This window comes from Malaclemys terrapin, chromosome 5 (assembly GCF_027887155.1).
Source record: "Malaclemys terrapin pileata isolate rMalTer1 chromosome 5, rMalTer1.hap1, whole genome shotgun sequence".
Classification (NCBI taxonomy): domain Eukaryota; kingdom Metazoa; phylum Chordata; order Testudines; family Emydidae; genus Malaclemys; species Malaclemys terrapin.
In genome coordinates, this window is record NC_071509.1 from 85,340,053 (window position 1) to 85,361,336 (window position 21,284).

The 21,284-nt window shown below is 41.5% G+C and overlaps 1 protein-coding gene across 6 annotated transcripts in view; it reads right to left on the reverse strand.

Annotated features, from left to right (window-relative positions):
- DCLK2 (doublecortin like kinase 2) overlaps window positions 1-21,284 on the reverse strand; it is a 144,006-nt gene that overhangs the window by 63,733 nt on the left and 58,989 nt on the right. For 4 of the 6 annotated variants that reach the window (XR_008445203.1, XR_008445202.1, XM_054030853.1 and 1 more), the window contains exons 3-6: window positions 14,198-14,300; window positions 11,045-11,149; window positions 9,452-9,502; window positions 5,889-5,983 (exon numbers count right to left, since the gene is read on the reverse strand). Coding sequence is in view for 3 of the 6 variants with exons in the window: in XM_054030853.1 (XP_053886828.1) it covers window positions 5,889-5,983; window positions 9,452-9,502; window positions 11,045-11,149; window positions 14,198-14,300 (354 nt within the window). In the remaining 3 variants the exon portion in view is untranslated. The remainder of the gene's footprint in view (window positions 1-5,888; window positions 5,984-9,451; window positions 9,503-11,044; window positions 11,150-14,197; window positions 14,301-21,284) is intronic. The other 2 variants (XR_008445204.1, XM_054030854.1) reach the window with 1 other exon arrangement.

Consider the following 21,284-nt stretch of genomic DNA (forward strand, 5'->3'; position numbering starts at 1 on the left):
CACACAAAACATCAACTGGACACACACGTCTGCTGGATACACCAATCACCTAAACCGGTTTGCTGCTGTGGTTTTCACCACCTGGATTGTAAAAACAGTTTTAAATGTCAGACAGAAAATTAAACATTTTAGCTGAATTAACCAGTCTGAGATGAGTTTCAAAAAACACTTCACAAATCCTGATGTCTATTAATAACCAAACACACACAAGGGAGCATTGGAAAGTCCGAGACCATGCTTAAAAATCTCATAATGTTGAGTACTTTATTCTTCTTTTCCCCTAAATGAATGCTTCTGACAGATTTGATTAACCTTTTTAAATTGGGAGTTTGCTTTTTTTTTTTTTTTTTTAATAAATGGTGCAGTGCTCCCTAGTAGCTGCGGATGTAGTGGATCTGCTGGAGCCAAGGAGAAAACATGCATTTTAAGAGCATTATAGATCTGGGTCACTGGAGATGCCAACCAGAAGGGTTGTACTTTTCAACTGTCAGTCATCAGCTTATAGAAGAGTAAAAAGAACACTGTCCTCCTTGTTAAGTCATCCTGCATTATCCAAGACACTCAAATTTCTGAATGACTCAGCAAATCAGAATCTATGCTGAAAAGTGAAAGTAAGCCTCTCCCCAACACTCACATTATGCACAGTGATCTTCCATTTGGTGGCCACAACTACTACCTTTCATTTCAAAATGCAGGGCCTGCAAGAACACTCCACTAGAAGTTCAGTTTACAAGGGACTGGTAATGTGAAAAAAGTTCAGAGATTTGATTAAAACTAGGGCAGTTAACTCATGCGATTAACTCAAAAAAATTAATCGTGATTTTAAAATTCAACCACTATTAATTGCAGTTTTAATCACACTGAAACAATAGAATACCAATTGAAATTTATTAAATATATTTGGATGTTCTTCTACATTTTCAAATATACTGATTTAAATTACAACACAGAATACAAAGTGTAAATGCTCATTTTATATTATTTTTATTATACATATTTGCTTTGTAAAAATGATAAAAGAAATCTTTTTAAATTCACATCATACAAATACTGTAGTGCAATCTCTTTATCGTGAAAGTGCAACTTATAAATGTAGATTGTTACATAACTACACTCAAAAACAAAACAATGTAAAACTTTAGAGCCTACAAGTCCACTCAGTCTTACTTCTTATTCAGCCAATCGCTAAGACAAACAAGTTTGTTCACATTTACAGGAGATAATACTGCCCTCTTCTTATTTACAATGTCACCTGAAAGTGAGAACAGGCGTTCATATGGCACTTTTGTAGCCAGAATTTATGTGCCAGATATGCTAAACATTCATATGCCCCTTCATACTTTGGCCACCATTCCAGAGGACATGCTTCCATGCTGATGACGCTCATTAAAAAAATAATACATTAATTAAATTTTGACTGAACTCCTTGGGAGAGAATAGTAGGTCTCCTACTCGGTTTTACCCGCATTCTGCCATATATTTCATGTTATAGCAGTCTGTAGCAGGGCAGTCACCCCGCTCCGGTCCTGAAGAGGTTAAAACAGCCCTGGGAAAGGGCTGCCCCGGGGAGCCAATAGAGTAGGCTGATTGGGAAGGCAGCCACAGCTGGGGCCACGCCCAATTAGGAGACAGCTGGCCCTACAGAAGGGCTGTGAGCCAGGAGCTGGGGCAGTCTCTCTCTAGCAGTGGAGGGAGAAGGACCTAGCTGCCTGGGAGCAGGGTACCAGAGGTAGAGCAGTGCTGGGGAAAGGCAAAAGGAGCTTGGGAGCTCCAGCCTGGCAACTCCCCAGGCTGCAGGCTTTGTGCAAGGCCTAAAGAAGGTACTGGGGCTGCAGAAGTGCAGTCTGGGGTTAGGCAGCGGCAGCTGGCCAAACCCCCTTGCCAATGATGAGTGGCCATGACAGACTGCAGTTTGCCCCAGTGAGCAGGGGCTAGATGATGACTGGCTGTAGCCACTGAGGCAAGGTGGGTGAGAGGGTTGGGGGTTCCCCTGGGAGGGAGACCCAGAGTAGTGTGGGGGTACTGCAGTGGGTGAACCCCGAGGTAAAGGCCACCAGGGGCCAGGAGGGAGACGGGGCCAGTGGCAGGTGAGCCACCAGCCAGCAGAGGGTGCTCCAGACTGGAATCGAGCTTATCCCCAGGATCACCAGCAGGAGGCGCCGCACCAGAGAGTCTCACATTGTTACACAGTCCCAGATAATGACCCAGCACATGTTGTTTGTTTTAAGAACACTTTCATTGACAAAACCAATGTGAGATTTCTAACTATAGCTACAGCATTCAACCCAACGTTTAAGAATCTGAAGTGCCTTCCAAAATCTGAGAGGGATGAGGTATGGAGCATGCTTTCAGAAATCTTAAAAGAGCAAACACTCTGATGTGGAAATTACAGAACCCAAACCACCAAAAAAGAAAATCAACCTTCTGCTGGTGTCATCTGACTCGGATGATGAAAGTGAACATGCATCAGTCCGCTCAGCTTTGGATAGTTATTGAACAGAACCCGTCATCAGCATGGATGCATGTCCTCTGGAATCGTGGTTGAAGCATGAAGGGACATATGAATCTTTAGCACATCTGGCACATAAATATCTTGTGACACTGGCTACAACAGGGCCACATGAACACCTGAATTAGCACAATGACATTCTGGATGAAAGTTTATCAGGGCAGAAAAAAGCCCCTCTATAAAACGATAAGCTGTTCTTCTTTCAAGAGTTTGTTTCCTGTGATTGGTTTTCTGTCCCTGAGAGTACCATTTCCATGGATCCAGTACACTGAGAAGGAGAGGGAAATCCTTGGGGAGTGAAACAATTCTTCATTTTGCTTTGAAGGAAAAGTGGTATGAAGAGAATATGATGTAAGGGTCAAGGTCTGTGATCAAGAAAGAAAAATTGCTACTAAAGTCACTATGATTTGCTATTTTACTGCCCTGATGTCTGGAATTATCACTCAAGCTCTGCCCTGGTCTTTAGCATTTATTATCCAACTTCAAGCCTATGGTGAAATACGCCATGTACTTAATTTGCCATATACTTTGCTCTGGAGATCAAGAAGCTATTGGCGTTGCAAGGGTATTGTGTTTGCAGCTGCTATTCCTGCATGATCATTTCAATAAGTTGAAAATCAACCCTGATTTGTTCTCTTCTTCCAGACAAAAAGACCTCATCATAATTGTCCCCAATTATTATGCAACACTAGACACTGTTACCAGAATTGTTATCCACTTTAATCAAAGAAACGACAGTTTATTTTCTATACAGAATATCAATTGCCATTGAAAAGGGGAGCTCAATCAGCAGTACAGCATTCGTAAGTAACCGTAACTTGTCTTTTTTATAAAACTGTGGAGTAGAATGAGCATTTGGGTCTGGGTTTTAAAAACCTTAAAAAAACAAAAACAAGAAGGGAAGTGTCATAGAAGAACCCTGCCCTTTGAATTCCTGAGAGCTACTGCATGAATTGTTGCACGTGCACACACACAAAACCACCAGCAATTTTTTAAATACCTTCTTAATTCTGTCTGTTAATATTCTACATATTAATACACATGCCTACAATGAAATCAGCAGCCAAAACATTAACTTTTCAAACAAACCAACCCTCAGCATATCATCTTGTGCCTTCAATGTGATAAATGTTCTGTCATAGTTTCAACATCTGCATTTTTTCCTCAGCTGCAATCACGGTCACTTCCTGGACAAAAACAACGAGGAGTCCTTGTGGCGCCTTAGAGACTAACAAAATTTATTTATTATTAAGGTGCCACAAGGACTCTTCGTTGTTTTTGCTGATACAGACTAACACGGCTACCACTCTGAAACCTGTCACTTCCTGGACGATTCCTTGCACCTTTAATACAAGTGCAGGAAGCCAGCCTGTGCATGTAAGAGCACAGTGTGCAACAGAGGACATCACCAGTGGGATATAGCAAGGACTGCAAAGGCCCAGCAAAACAATAAAATTGAATTTTTCTTTTTCATGGATGGACAGGTCAAACCAAACACAAATACAATGGCCTCCTAAAAAGCACAGGTATAACTGTGTTACAATATTTCTCTTACTATTTTTATGTCAATTCTTTGACTCTCATGCATGCTTGTTGGAATACTTCCCAGAAACAGATGAGTGTTGGGAATACATCCCAGAAACAGAAACAAGTGTTGTGACAGAATGCATTAACTCCTTTTGGCATTGACCCCAAGATGAACCAGCTAAACATACCCATCTCTCTAGTGACCAAAACACAGCTGGAGTCTACTTCTGAATAGCTGCATACCAGTGGGAAAAATGAGAGGTAGCTACTACTTTGGTAGGTACTTTATGTTTTTTGGATGATTAGTTTGTTTTTGCCATTTTTCAACTCTGATGATGCATGCATGGCTTATTTGACATGAAAATCCATTAGTACCAAGTATCGACTGAATTCAAAAATGGAAAATTACTGCAGAAGCTACTTGAGTGAAACTGACAGTGAAAGGGAGAAAGGACTTTCCACTTGATTAAAAATAGCTTGTTATGATCAGAAATCATCTCTATTAAAAGCAATCAGAATAGTAATTATTTATAATTCTACATTAGTAATTTCATTGAGGTAAATGAGATAAAGCAGAAGAAATTGTTAAAATGTAGAAGCTGAAAAATCTTGTAAATAAGATACCCTCAATTCCACCAATATTGGTGTTTTATACCATAAGCAACTTCAGGATACAATACTGGAGATTTTTTGAGCCAAATTCTGATTTAAGATACAAGTAAAAACTGCTATTGCTCCTACACACACGTGATTTTTTCAAAGACAGAGTGCATAGCAAGAGATCAGTCTAAGCCCGTGTGCGAAGAGAAACTAGTATAGCTCAGCACTGTACACTCAATGCAAGAGAAGCACATCAAAATTACTGCCAAGAACCAAGTAATTTAAGAATATACTGGAACTTATCACGTCAATCAAAATTCCTTTCTAGCAGGCTCACTGGGGAAGCCTGCCAGAAATCAGTGCAATATGCAGTCGAAATAGACAAAGATTCAATAATAATTAGTATGTCAAAAAACCCAAACCTGAGTACCACTCTAATTGTGATCTGTCCTTTCTATGCTCTCTAAATTGAGACAATTATGTTTGATGAAATTATGCATCCTCTTTACAACCATTATGTTAAACAATGGGAGCTGCAACTTAGAATGATCAGGGAGTGAATCCTCTAGTGCACTTGGAGAAATGCTGCAATTTATGTATTCACTAGAAAATTCTCCTACAAAAGACAGTAGCAAAAGTCTCACCACCATTCTAGTCCCACACATAAGGTAACAGGGCCAGAGCCCTGGTAAAGGGAAAGCCATGGTTTCACTAGGGGAGGATTCTCTTGGTGCAGGCACTGTGGAAGCCCGCCAGCTGTAAGGCTGCCCTCAGAGACTCCCCTAATAAGCCCTAATGTAAGGGGCAGGAAGAGTTTGCCAGGGGCGAGAGGGGCATGTTGGGGTGGGGCAGCAGCATGCAGTGTTGCAGCCCATAGAGCAGCCCTGGGAGGTTACTGGAGCTTTAGGCTTTCTAAGTTGCATGGGAAGGGAGGGATCAAGTAGGCACAGAGATGGCTCAAAGCCACCAGTGCCCCCCCATGCCCCCATAGACTCAGAGTTCTGCGCTGCACCTCTGAGAGAGGTACATCACAGAATCTCACCCCAAATCTGCCAAGTAACTTAAATCAATAATTAAACCAGCAAGAATGGCTTATGGTCTAGAAATAGTTTTTGATTTCTTGTAGGTATATACATACTTTTGATTTTTATTCTTGATCACCACGTAGAACTTTGTTCCATTAGTAAGGGGTTGATTATTAGCATGAAAGTTTCAGTTTCTGCTGCAAAAGACCAAGGTGTGCAATACCTACCTTGAGTCCCCGAAAGCTCCCCGGGCTGGTTGGTGAAGAGCTGGAGGACTTAGTAGATTTTGGAGTGGATATCTGGCTGCTGGGTGTTCCATTGACTGACCAGAGCAACAAAGGCAACCAAGAGGAAGAAAAGATTATTAAAAAGATAAAAACACAAATGCCTTTTGCAATATAATGTGCCTCTCTGAGGTATTATCTGAGTTTACTCACATAAAGACCAAATAGGCCCAATCCCAGCATCTCAGAAAGAATCATAAAGTCCAATACAGTATCCTTTGCTCACTCAAACGCCCATTGGCTGGAAATTGGCTGCATCCTTTGCACATACAAAACACTGCATTTCTATTCCGGTTTCACGAGAGCCAGTCTGCCTGTTGCCAATGGAAGGTTTGGGTACACAAAGATAGGAGGATTGGGTCTTTAAGTTGCATAATTTATTGTGGTATCATAACAAAATATTAAAGAGATACAATTCAGGTTGCCAAAATTTGACCTCCCTTTTCCTCTTCCCCATTTGCAAAGTCAACTTAATACTTTATAGGTGATTTGTGTTTTCATTTAAAATAAAATGTGTGTGTTTTGGGGACCAACCCGTACTAGACTACAGGTTCTTAACTGAACCCTTAATAATAGAGCATTGTGTGTAGGAAAAACATTTTCCAAAAAAGTTAACATTTCAATTTTGAACTTTCAAGGAGTTACTATAAAGCATCAATGAGAAAATTCTCAGCTAACAGAAAAATTCTCCCTCCCCACAATCTCTGATGTCAAGAACCTACCCATTTTAACCCCTCTAATTATTCAGGACCTAATAAAAACTCCACTGTACTCCTATTGGCTTGAGGGGCAGTTAGCTCAGGTCCTACATTCTTCCAAAAAAGGGCTAAATCGGTGTCATTCATAATATTGACCAAAGGAGTCTCTATTAAATGATGCAATGTATTGCTTCTGCATCCAATCCTTGTTTGTCCGAGGAGAGGAAAAACTGATCAGGAAACTAAAGAGCAAAAAAAATAACACCACTTCACAGTGGGAGAAAGTTTCTCCTTTAAGAAAAACAAAAACCTGCCAACAAAACATTTTGTTTCCATGGAAACACAAGTAACCACCTACACTTTTTCAGATGTGTGAAGAATTTCTCTAATGGGCTATGCACTACTCTTTTAAGCACCATCATTGTTTTTTGCTGTGCGAATGCCAGCCAACATACAATACTGAACTTCTCTGGGAACTGAGGAGTCTTCCTACACAGCTCTATTTTATTTTGTAATGCTTGAACAGTTGTGATCTCAGTGGTTACTGTGACTACACAGCAGCTCCACAGCCTTAACAAATGATCCTCCCAAATGTGCATGATGCTAGGTTAAAAATTAAGCACCATTTATCTAGGGAATCGGTCTTCTTTGAATCTGATGACCATCCCAGTTTTATTCCTGACTCTGCTATTGAATCACTAAGGGGTTGATCCTACATTACTAACATCAATGAAAGTTTTACCACTGGCTTTAAAGAGAGCAGGACCAAGCACCTTATGACCCCGGACAAGTCACTCTGGAGGAGATTTTCAAAAACATCTAAATGGTGCACAAGTCCCACTGAATGTCCCTTAGAGTCTTGGGAAGATCTCCTCTCTCACTCTTACTCAGACATCCCTTCCACAAAATGGGGATAATAACGCTTCCTTAATTTCATAAATTGCATGAAAAGGCTTAAGTGTTAGTTATTATTTTATACTGTACTTCCTGGAAAGCCATATAAGAACTTCAATTTTAAAATTCTATCAGTAAAACAAAAAACAAAAACAAAAACAGCCTGTGAACATAAAAGAAGGTTGTGTAGAGAATTCTGCCTGAAATCAGTTAAATAGTGCTATAGGAGCAGAAACGGTCACTTTTATTAATAAACTCATTTTACATAGCTTATAGGAAGCTCACAATCTTGTGCCTGCCTTGGTATGTTTGGGCAGCCCTGCCTATGTGATAACTTTTACCTCGGTTTGTAACCAGTTAGTACCATATTTGTCTCTAAACCATTACATGCACAGCATGGTAAACACTTCGTCACTGTGTCAGCTGACCATATTTTGCCATTGTCAGAGGCCTAGGCCGGGACATGGTTGTCTCCCTGTAACTCATTCATAAAACTCAGGTTAGGTGTGGAAAGGACCCCTAACCAGGTCTGTGCAATGGTTTGCCAACTGGTTTTCCTTCCTCCCAGCAATCTGAAGTAAGACATCCCAGAGTACATTGCCCCTTGGGCTGCTGGTGTTGTTCTGCATGCTGCTCTCCCCAGACTCTAATCCCTTGCAGATGCAGTATAGGATAGCTGGCCCAGAGATGTTTAGTAGCTACACAGTATTGTGCTGGAGACAACACAAGAAGAGACTGACCTGTGGATAGATCTCAACCATGTTTTCTGCAACCACTCTGGATGAGTGCTAGAACATAGTTGTAACTCTAGTGAGAACAGATCCGTAGGGCCCAATCCTGGGGAGAGGGGCTGAGCCCCCTCAGCTCCCAAGAAGTGGAGATGTCACATGGACGGACTTTAAGGAAAAGGAGGAAAGCAGCTGCCAATTGAAACTGCAATACCTTCCTTTGACATTCTCAATAAAAAGAGTCAGTCATAGTTTTATGTATTTCTAACTTGTTTGTTGCTGCTGATTGTTGCGCGAGTACACAAAGCTTTTCTTTTCTAAATCAGTTCTCCAGTTGTAGGCACTTTAGGAGCAGGGTTTGTGTCTTTCTATATAATGTGTGGTAGCAGCAAGCACATTTTGAGTATGAGTTATAATACAAATAAATACATTTCCTTTTCCCCAGTTCCTTAAATGGAATATGCAATGCCACAATTAAACAACACTAAAAGATTTTTTAAATTTGTATTTCCAGTGTGGTCCAATTTTGTAAGTCACTTGCCAATTAAGAATATATATATTTATGTGGGAAATGGAGGTGGTTGGGGTTTTTTTTTTGTTTAGGACACGGCTGACCCATTTTTCCACATAAATACATTGTCAGATTGTAGATCTACGACTTAGACTTAAACAGCAGAGATCCAAGAAAAACTATATTTATTTCATTTGCTTCACAAAAAGTTGGAAAACATATAGGGCCTGACTTGTTCTGATGCAAGTTAGTAGCAAATCAGTCCCACATTATTCTGAATTTAGCTACATTTTCAGCAATTCTCTGTCTCAGCTCCAGCTAATCTTGTCTGGTGGTGTTGGTTAAAATTTCTCATTATCACACACTCTGGAATGACTATATACATTCATGGCTTGGAAGGCTGCTTCTCTATATATAGTCAAATTATACCTTAATAAATCTAATTTTACTGCACTGTCTGCAGATGTCTGGCAGTTACAAGCATCACTCACACTCTCAATCTCTTGCCCACTCAAAGACCTACAGCAACAAGTAGGATAGATCCAATGTGCTTTTGTTTTCCAGAGCACAAAATGTGTGTAGCAAACTGTAATACATTCATGGAAATGGAGAGAAGGGTAAATGGAAAGGTAAGAGGCATGATGGTGAGATAAAGCCATAATAATAATGGCTCACCTGGGGATTTTGCTGTAGAATAAGCACTGGAGTAGTGGCCACCCCTCTTTACTGCACTCATTCATTTGACACAAAGGAGAAAGACATTAAGGAGAGAAGTTATTCAGCATACACACAAAGGAAGAAGGGAAATGCACAAGCAACAACCACCACCAAAAACTGAAAGAGAAAGTATGGTAAGTATAAGCATAAATACCAAACAATTGGGGTAAAAACCTCAAATCATCTAAGTGATCAAGGTGCCAAAGTCCCAATCATGATTTCAGAGCCTAGAGTCCCATTAAAAGACATTCAATAGGACTGAGACTCCTAAGTCACTTTTGAAAACAGGACATTTGGCACCTCAACCACTTAAGCACTTTTGAAATTTTTACCCTTTGTTTTTATGTAAAGGTTTGAGCAGAATAAAGTTTTAGACTGAAAACTTTGGTGCACATCCTGTCTACTTGGGTCTGTGGACATTGCTTAGCACATTCTGAGCTTTATTAGAGTATAAATAAATCATAAAATGAAAATATTAGTACTAATCGCTACATTTTGAACTAAATTAATTGAAGAGTTACACCCCATACAATCCCAATGAAGTTAACCAGGCTTGCATGATGTATGTGTACATCAGTTATGAAATCAGCCTTTTATGTACTGCCCTTTCTTTTCTTATGATTATAGTTGTTCTCTGAAACTAAAAAAAATCCTACTTTTACTTGTGATACAAAAGACACAAAATGACAATGAAAATCACTCTACAAGGCAGTAAATATTGATTTGAAAATAATAAAACAGGATCATATTCTGTCTTTGATATGCACACAGGAGCTGCACATATAACCACAATCAGAACATGGCACTATATATTTTAATATTCAATGGCTCAATGCCAGTGTCACTTTTCCCCAGTGGAGAGAAAAAACATTTGAATTTTGCTGTATTTTGGGGTGGGGATGAGGGAAAACCACAACAACTTGTGAGGTAAAAGGTAAAAGCAAATTTTTTCCCATTTTTAAGTAAAAATACCCAATGCTTGGAAATGTGCTATTCAGTCAGACTAGCAACAGGTGAAGAGACAATGTGGACATTACTATAAAATGACAGGAAGTATGAGAAGAAAAGGTGTTTATGCAATTTCACAGGGCAACTTACAACAGCTCAAAGAAGCAAACTGCTATATTTTGACAGTGTTCAATATATGAAAGGGGAAAAACCCTAAATTTGAAACACAGAAGGGTATATTTTTAATGTAATGAATGGTGATTTAACCAGATGATCCCATTTCAGTTAATAGGGGTCTTCTGCAAATCCAACTCCATGCTGAAAATTTATCCTTAAATGTACAATTAGCACAAGCCACTGTAAACATTCACAAATTCAAACCTTTTTGGCTTATAATGAAAAAGAATCTCTTTTCTTTACAGGATGCAGAATAAATGCATTTCAGTGTATAAAATCTATGTGGCATAACTTGGCGTTTCAGGTTCTTCATCATGAAATACATGACATTTCCACTTCATAAAAAGATGGCAATATTTTAAGTCCATTCAACAAATTACAAGTTTCATATGCTCTGAATATTCAGCTATTTTCTTATAATTGTACCTGAAGCAGGTGACTTGCTTCGACGTGAGGGTCCTGGGCTTTTGGATCCAGATTGTCTTGGTGTACCAGGTGAACGGGAATATGACGACTTCATAACACGACATTCTGGAAGGAAACAGATGGAGTTTGGAAAATATTTCAGTGTATGGATTCAATTCTAAATCAGACCACCTACGGTAGTAGTTTATTGCCCATGAAATAAACTTATATTTTCCAAACATTTCTGCCAAATTAAATAAAACTAATTTACAGAAGAATCCAAAAAAAACTAACCCACATACTATATAAATTCTATTTTGAATTGGCCAAATACTGAAATATTCTGAATGCAGTACTTCTCCATGCCTTGAAGTTGAATTCATAGTACAATTCAAATTTGTATCTAGACATATGTGAGACAGTGAAGTGGATGGAGTGGTTCTTCTGATGCCTCATCAACCTCTGTAATGACAGTTCTATATAATACAGCATCACACATGCTGGAACACATGTTGACACACTGGAAATCTTGTTAACTGGACTGAAACCTGCGCCTTCTGCCTCTTCAAGCCAATTTCATTTTAGCCTAACTCTAAGACAGTTGGGTTATTTTTGCCAGAAGTGCAGTGCCATTCCTACCAATTTTCAGAGGAAGTGAGAAATGCCTACGGACACCAAAGGGCAGAGCCAATAAAGTTATCTTCTCCCACCCACCTATCACATACATCTATTAATAAAGGGAAGCCAAGAGACAAAAGGAACCAATATTCTCTCACACACACACACACACACACACACCCCCACCCACCCTTCTTGGGAAGTTTTTCATTCCTGCAGTTAACACCCATTACTAAACTTTCACCATCTCTCTGACCAATTTTCCTCCCCATTTCCCAAATGCCATCAATTCAACCCAACCCACCAACAAATGAATTCACACATGCCACTGGATCAATTTATCAAAATCAAATACAAAATGATTCAAATCCCCACGAAACAAAGTCAACCCTGCTTATGCCAAACAACCTTCCTCCCGTATTACCAAATCAATTCAAACCTTCCTGCCCTCTTCACTTCTCCAGGCCCCTATTTTACCATCCTCAGGCTATTCTGTCCCATGATACATTACTACTTCTCTCCAAACCAATTAAGATTGTCCCAACCCATCTAATTCACAGGGCCTCTCCATGACTTCAGCTGCTTCCATTTACATGTTCCAGGCAAGAGTGGCAGGGCTTAGACTAGGATCCCTATACTCTTTCCACCACTTGCTTCAAGGGAGACACAGCCATTTAGTTCTCACACCAGACCACTAACATTCAGCTTTTGGGTCTATTCTCAGACTCCTGCCTCTCCTGCTGAGTCTCCAGCATTTGACCAGCTACCAAGGGTGGACAGGATTAGTGACTGCTCCCCTCCCAGCCCCCACGCCAGACCATTAAGTTCTATTGCTGACCCTGAGCTACCCTTCTCTTCCACTGAGACCCCCCAGAGTTACTGCAGCTTCTAAGCAAAAAGCCCAACTCAGATAGCCTGGGTGTGAGGTACTGGGGAGAGGGAGAACCGATGGACTGGGGCTGGAAGGTAAACTATGGCCTTGTCTAGACTATGATTTGGAAGATATTAGTTAATATGTCAGCTCTCCTCTCAGGCCTGTGTGAGGTTAAAGCTTCAAACTCGACCTGTCCAATTCATGTTAAAGGCATGCTGCCTTGTCTACACTAGGCTGTTAATACATGCTAGCTAATACTTTCCAAATCCAAGCCCAGACAAGTCCTAATGGATTCAGGGGAGAGGGACCAATGGAAAGCAAGGAAAAATAGAATTAATGCATTAGATGAAACGGAGATAATTAAAGTAAGACTAATAGTTGCGGGGGGGGGGGGGGGGGTAAGGAAACCACTTTTAGATCTCGACATCGTCTTCAGGCTTTTTGCATTACCAGTGCAGGCCGCTCAGTCTCACATAGGCCTGAGAGCAGAGCTGATGGGGAAGGCCACCAGGATTAGAGTTTGTTGCAATTTTTTCCCGCAATAATAAAATTTTCATTTTTGTCAAAAATAATTCAGGTGTTTATAGAAAAAAAACAAATTGAGAGAGAGGAAAAAAGTTTTTTTTCCCCACACAGCCTAAAACAGTCCCTGAATGATCTGTGGGCATTTCATAAGAGACCAATGCCAAGCATCCTCTCTTCATAAGTATTTTCATTCAAGGGAGGGTAATTTGGTTCGGTAGCTGAACCAGTGTCAATACACTGGAAGAACCAAGGAGGCAGATCACTCACAATAAGGAGAAAAAATAATTAGAAACTAAGCTTTGCCAGCCTAACACAGGATCTGGCAACAGTACTCTCCTAGATTCTGATAACCGCATTTCCATGAGACTTGGAATATTTCGAATATTAAAGATGTATAATGAGATGTGCTGGTGAGAGAAACTGTGCAATAAATAGTGTGAATCTGTCTCAAATTTCAGCATAAATAATTTCACATTACTTGAGATTCCAAATTGAATAATCTTTGCAGAAATTCTAAAACTACCTTTGAATTTACATTATAGGGTTTCTCTCTTTATTGGAAAACAACTTTCTAGCAGCTAATACAGAGCCAAGGTATAAATATCTACTGATGTAAAGAAAGCATGCGTGCACCAGCTCATTCTTCTCTATGAGTTTACAATAAAATAATAAATCAGTTATGTTCATATAAACGGGCTAAGATGCAGGTTTTTAATAGACTTTTGGAATGAATGGAATAATTCTTGTAGGTCTGCAAACAGCTACATATGTGATTTTGGGGGGGGGGGGGATCTCAAAACAGGAACATGGGGACCAAGTTAGAACCCATCAAAGTCAGTGGAAATATTCTTATTGACTTCAGTGATCAGGCCTTTGAAGCAGATTAAAAGCACCCTTTTCAAAGTTCACTGCCTTTCACCACATCCTTTTAAGTACAAGGTCCGTTGCCCATGAAGAATAAACCAGGTTTACAAAACGCATGACAAATGGACTGGAGCTAAACTAGTGTTTGGAAAATTATTTTATTAAAGAAACATGTTCAGTAGAAAAAATTATTTCAGTAAGTTTCTCCAAAAACACTTTTGAATCAGGAAGGGGAAAAAGGGGGGGGAGTTCAGGGAGAATTGAACATTTCAATAGGTTTAAACTAGCCTTACCACTATGATCCAGTACAAAGTCATCTTGAGCATAACGATATTTCTCAGGTCCGCAGGCAATGAAAACATCATCATCTCCAAAAAAGTCCTGCAAGCAGGTAACCTAAAAGCCAAAATAAGTAAGAAAGTGTGCAAAATATTTCCAAGATGAAGTTAATAGCTAGACAGCTAACAAACCCCAACAAATCTGTGCTTTCTTTTCACAGTTCTGTGACTCCCTACAACACTGGGTATCATATGTTTTTTTCCACAATGACAGACCCTTACCAGTTTTCAAGTACTATAGAGCAGTGGTTTTCAACTGGGGGTACACAGAGGTCTCCCAGGAGGTACATCCACTCATCTAGATATTTGCCTAGTTTCACAACAGGCTACATAAAAAGCACTAGCGAAGTCAGTACAAACTAAAATTTCATACAGACAATATGAGAAAGTAAGGAATTTTTCAGCAATAGTGTGCTGTGACACTTTTGTATTTTTATGTCAGATTTTGTAAGCAAGTAGTTTTTAAATGTGCTGAAACTTGGGCGTACATAAGCCAAATCTGACTCCTGAAAGAAGTACAGTAGTCTGGAAAGGTTGAGAACCACTGCTGTAGAGTCATTCTTAAAGTAAACAAGCCAGAAAACTTCAATGTCAAAAATGTAAACTACACAATTTTTAAATAAAGTAACCTTCACTGACACTAGTACACATATAATCATTTATAATTGGGTGTAAATATTTATGGCTTTGACAGAAATGACTGCAAGACATTATTGAACTGTCAAAGTTGACATTTATATTTAAAATTTCCAAATTAATTATTCACAGGAAAATCCTTCTTCCAAAATTACTCACATTACTCCCATTATAACCGAAGTGTCCCTACATTTGTGTTTGTTTTCAGAGTGGCATTTTAATAATATAAAAGATTATTAAAGTATGTTTTTACCAAATAGTTATAACAAATTAAAAATTGTTTCCTTTTTACTAAAATCTATTCACTAGTACAATAATATGCAAATATCATAAAATACAAGCTACACTGGGTGAAGCTTTGTACTTAAAAAAAAATTCAATATCAGCGGTGTGATATCTATGGATGAAAAGCACTATAAGAACGAAGTGTTATACATAGGTATTGAGGGAGTTAAGATTTCTCAGCAGTATTCATACTAAACACTTTATTCCTTGTTCAAGTTTCAGATAAATAGCTATTTGTTAAACAACGCAATTTAGTATGAAAAATACCACACAAAAACAAAAACTGTTTGTGTGGAAGGTGTTCTATGAAATAAACTGTATTACAAAACATTCTGTAGAGTACAATAATAGAGGAACAGAGTACAAAAAACCTAATAGTATGTGCATCTGTAAAGTAAATATTGCCAAATCTTCAGCTATGGCCCATTGCATTGAAAATGGCAATATGTATCCAGACAGTGCCCCTTTCAGATCCTGAGAAGCAGAGGGAAAGAAAAAGGACTTTGAGTGCAAGAAATACACGTGGACAAAGTAGGTACAGGACAACAGGCTCTTCTGCAGATGCAGGCGCCTTAGGTCTAATTCTGTTTCTATCAGAGTCAAAGTAAAGTTCCTGTTGATTTCAATGGGGGAAGGATCTGAACCATTATCTGTAGTGGGGAGCAACTCCACGTGAGAGTATTTTCTTTAGAGAATCTTATAATCATTATATAGATGTGTGTCACTGGGACTTTAGAACTTGCTACAGTGCATTTTAAATCCTGTCCTTTCACTCACATCCTGAATCCTAATGTCAAAGGTAAATAATCAGATCTAGTAAACAAGTGAAAATATAGGGAGGGATTTTCAGATGCATTCAGCATTGATCTGTCTCTGCTCCCACTGAAATCAGTGGAATCACTGACTTAAATGGGAGTTGAGTTAGGCCTATCCTGAGCAACCTTAAGTATTACAGTGGTGGGGGGAAAGCCTTTGAAACAGATTTAAGAGCAAACATTCATACAAAATGAAGTTTACATGGCTAGTATTTTTCTGTATTCCTTATGCTGTTATTAAAGCAACACTGTTTAAGTAGGGTTACCATATTTCAACAAGCAAAAAAGAGGACGGGAGGAGCCCCGCCCTAGCCCCGCCCCTGCCCCTCCCACTTCCCGCCCCCCCAGAACCCCCAACCCTCCCCCCGTTCCTTGTCCCCTGACTGCCCCCTCCTGGGACCCCTGCCCCTAACTGCCCCCCGGGACTCCACTCCCTATCTAAGCCTCCTTGCCTCTTGTCCCCTGACTGCCCCAACCCTTATCCACACCCCCACCCCCAGACAGACCCCTGGGACTCCCACGCCCCATCCAACCACTCCCCACCCCCTGACAGCCCCCCCCAGAACTCCCAACCCATCTAAACCCCTCTGCTCCCTGTCCCCTGACTGCTCCGATCCCTCTCCCCACTCCTGCCCCCTGACAGCTCCCCCCCAGAACTCCCAGCCCCCTACCCCCCGCTCCTTGTCCCCTGACTGCCCCCTCCTGGGACCCCTGCTCCTAACTGCCCTCCAGAACCCCACCCCCTACCTAAGACTCCCTGTTCCTTGTCCCCTAACTGCCCCCTCCTAAGACCCCCCCCAACTGCCCCCCAGGACCCTACCCCCTACCTGTACCCTGACTGCCCAAAACTTTCTCCACTCCCCTCCAAAAGCCCCCCCCCCCCGTTTCTTGACTGCCCCCTCCAGAACCTCCCTGTCCCTTCTCCTGCCCCCCCCTTACCCTGCTGCTCAGAACAGGGTGTTGGGCTCTGTGCCAGCCGGACACATGGCTGAGCTCCCCTGCACAACACAAAACCCGGTCCCTGGCCCTGCACAGGGCTGCGGGACCGGGCTGCAGGAGGAGGAGCTGCCGGCCGGCTCAGAATGCAGGGAGGGGGGGTGGGAGGAGGAAGCTGCTCCGGAGTCCAGCCCGGGACTTTCCTGCAGCCCTCCCAGCCGCTCGCTCTGCCGGGGGAGGAGGAAATCCCGGACATTGTGAGTGCTTTACAAATTCCCCCCGGACGCTATTTTTAGCACACAAAAGGAGGACATGTCCGGATAAATCCGGACGAATGGTAACCCTAGTTTAAGAAGTGTCTCCCCATACCTCTCACAGCTTAGCTTCACCCTGATCCTGAAGTCAGGACATAAAATCCTTGCACTAATTGCAACACAATCTATTAGCAGGGAAAGGATTATGGTATTATGAATACAAATATTAGGACTTCATTACACAATCAAATATCAGGAGAGGATGGCTTGACAGAGAATAAGCTCTCTTTTAAAAAAAAAAAAAAACAGCACAGAAGGAAACTCCAAGCAATGTTTATTTGCAAATACAGAAAGGAAAAGTGGGAAGAGCTCTGAAGAGTAAGTCCCTCTAACATTACAAACCCTGCAACAGCTAGGAGAGCTGTAACCATTTAGCAAGACTAAAATAATTTTGTACTGTAATAAAGAGCTCAAAAACTACTGTTTCTAAGGAATGGACTTTTTCCTTCTGGTCCAGCTGCCCAACAATAAAGTTTGCATATATTGGCCACTGTGATAATAGTAAATATTGGCTGATGTACAGGAAGGGTTTCTAGTGCCTGCAGTAGAAAGACACTCAGAATATCAATGACTCAGCTGCCTGCAAGATCATTCAAACAAGGCATTCACAAGCTGTGCAGTTGTCATGGCAGCTAAAACAGTGATAACAGTATGTTGCTCTTACAGTAAGATTCTCAATACACTAAAACATGCAGTCTAGAACATTTGTTTGATTCTATTACAAAGCTCAGTCGTACAACACTCCCTCCACCAAATGACAAAACTTATTTATTTTTACTTTATCACCATAACAATAAATGTCTAGTGTCTTTGACTGGAGACTATTTGACCTATACTTAATATTGATGCTTTTAGTTTAAATGAAAAGGCAATGACACCTGGAATCACAATGACTGAATATTTCAGAAAGTAGTTTTATTAAGATAAGAAAGAAGTGGACTGATTTTCCTATCTTTTTAAATAAATATATATGCCAAAAGGTAGAAGTTGCTTCTTTGCCCAGACTTTTGAAACAAAATATGTTTTTAAGAGACCACCATCTTTAACATAAATCCTTCCCATTGGGGGGAATCATTCCTTCATAGAAAAATATGGAAGTGGCACTGGGTGAGAGGGCAGCTGAGAGAAAAACCTTCAGAGTTTTCAGTTCAGGCCTGGGGGGAAAAGCTGCCCCTCACCCACAATTGGAGGTTGGGGGATCCATTTTCTTATCTGGGAAGGAGGCCTTAAAATGCTGTCATGGTTAACGCTTGTTAAAACAGTATTAATTCCCTCATCTCTGAATGGATTAGGAATTATCAGCAACAGTGGCAGCATGCATGGCACCATAAACCAGCTATACTGCTGGTGGCGTGGTCATACAGGAATTAGGTAGAGAGAGACTCAAACTTCATTGCACCTCAACCCCCTTCTAATAACAAAAATTACTACATGACCCCAGAAGCGGGGACTGAAGCCTGAGCCCCACCACCATGCCAAAGCCCACGGGCTTCATCCCCTGGCAAGGGGCCTATAAACTAGCCCAGCTGCCCAGGGTTGAAGCTCTTGGGCAACTTTAGGTCAGCCCTGGCAACCCCATTAAAATGTGGTCATGACCCACTTTGGGGGGTCCCGACCCACAGTTTGTGAACCGTTGTATTAGCATATGGCTGAGACATCTCTGGAATAACGATTTCCCCTCTTCCCTCATCAAAGGGGCTGGTCTAACCCTACCTTGTTTACAAAATTTAAAAAGTTTGAAAAGACAAAAACCATTTATTTAGCAAGAATTGAAAGTTGTATCACTTGTCCAGTCAAACAATCAAATAGTGAGTTAAAGGCTAAATATTTTAAAATAAAAATTCTGGAATGCTCCTGTTTTCCTGGAAAATTGGGCTAATTTCTTTTCTGTCTACCTAGTTATTTGTATGGCCCTTGTCAGCATAATATCCAAAAAGCGCCCCCCCAAAAATACTAAAATAAACTCATCACCTGCAGAAGAAATTTTTGACTTTTCTAATACAAAGGAGTTTAAATAGGTGATTTTGACTAGGGTTACCATTCGTCCGGATTTACCCGGACATGTCCTCCTTTTGTGTGCTAAAAATAGCGTCCGGGGGGAATTTGTAAAGCACTCACAATGTCCGGGATTTCCCCCCCGCAGAGCAGAGCGAGCGGCTGGGAGGGCTGCAGGGAAGTCCCGGGCTGGACTCCGGAGCAGCTGTAGAGGAGCCTGAGCCGGCAGCTCCCTTGCAGCCCAGTCCGGCAGCACTGTGCAGGGCCAGACCGGGTTTTGTTGTGCAGGGCCAGGGACCGGGTTTTGTTGTGCTGGGGAGCTCAGCCACGTGTCCGGCTCGGCTGCACAGAGCCCAACACTCTGTTCTGAGCAGCAGGGTAAGGAGGTCAGGGGGCAGGAAGGTTCTGGAGGTGGCAGTCAAGAAACGGGGGGGGGGCTTTTTGGGGGGAGTGGAGAAAGTTTTGGGCAGTCAGGGTACAGGTAGGGGGTAGGGTCCTGGGGGGCAGTTAGGGGACAAGGAACAGGGAGTCTTAGGTAGGGGGTGGGGTTCTGGAGGGCAGTTAGGAGCAGGGGTCCCAGGAGGGGGCAGTCAGGGGACAAGGAGAAGGGGGGGAGTGTTTGGGAGTTCTGGGGGGGGCTGTCAGGTGGCAGGGGTGGGGAGATGGATCGGAGCAGTCAGGGGACAGGGAGCAGAGGGGTTTAGATGGGTTGGGAGTTCTGGGGGGGGGCTGTCAGGGGGTGGGGAGTGGTTGGATGGGGCGTGGGAGTCCCAGGGGTCTGTCTGGGGGTGGGGGTGTGGATAAGGGTTGGGGCAGTCAGGGGACAAGAGGCAGGGAGGCTTAGATAGGGAGTGGAGTCCTGGGGGGCAGTTAGGGGCAGGGGTCCCAGGAGGGGGCAGTCAGGGGACAAGAAACGGGGGGAGGGTTGGGGGTTCTGGGGGGGCGGGAAGTGGGAGGGGCAGGGGCGGGGCTAGGGCGGGGCTCCTCCCGTCCTCTTTTTTTCTTGCTGAAATATGGTAACCCTAATTTTGACTAAGAAGTGCTATTGAGGGAAAGATAAGTCAAATAAATGGTTTGTGCTTACTTTGAATGCCGCAAGGTCCAAAAAAGTCAACTATATTGTTTAATTTTTTTTAAATTATATCTCAACCTTTTGCTGTTTTGAAAGAGATTCATCAACCTAGAGATTTTATTAAAAGATACACTTCTCCCCAGTTTCCTCAGCATCTACTAGCAGAAAATCCTTTGAATGAAATGTGTTGGTGGGTAGTCCAATACGAAAAGCATGTCAGTTATTCACGTTATTTAAGCATCAAAATGTGGTCTGTGAAAGTGGTTAAATGCACACCTGTTACTAGGATAACAGTCTGGCTATGGGAGCAAATGCCTGTTATGCAAACCTGGGTGTCACTGAAAACAAGTGTTCAATTAAAAAAAAAATTTTCATAACAGAAGATCAGTCAGTGTGCAGTCATTTAATGCAATAAAGATGGCAACAGCAGTGCTGCACATAAGCAAGTCATAGCAATGCGTGACGTGCTGGCAAACTGTGAAAACTCCCAGGGGTTAAGTAACAATTCTTTCATTAAGCCTGTTATAAAGGATTAGCTTTTTCAAAAGTAATTAGTCGTTTTGGATGCTTAACTTGAGATACCTAAAGAGTAATCAACACTGTCTGAAAATCAGGCCCCCTTTTAAGATATCTTAGATTGGCAGCCAAAAATTGGAGTTTTCAAATCACTAGTCACTTTTGAAAGTCTTGGCCTAGCTGTTTTCCAGTTCACATGCAAGGGCTCTGTGACAGTGTACCTCGTAAGGCTTTTTGGGGGGGGTGCTCATAAGTGTATGTATGATATAACTGGAATAGGGTTTTGCTACATAAGCCATGTAACACATCTATGTAAAGATTATGATCTACGGGTTATGTTCATACTAGCTGTATGCAGGCACCATTTGTGTGTTCAAAGTTATGAACGTTGGCTGCATAAATGCTTAGTAGCCTTAGTTAGAACATTTGGTCACTTCTTGGGAAAGGAATGTGTGAATTAAGTGCTCAATCAG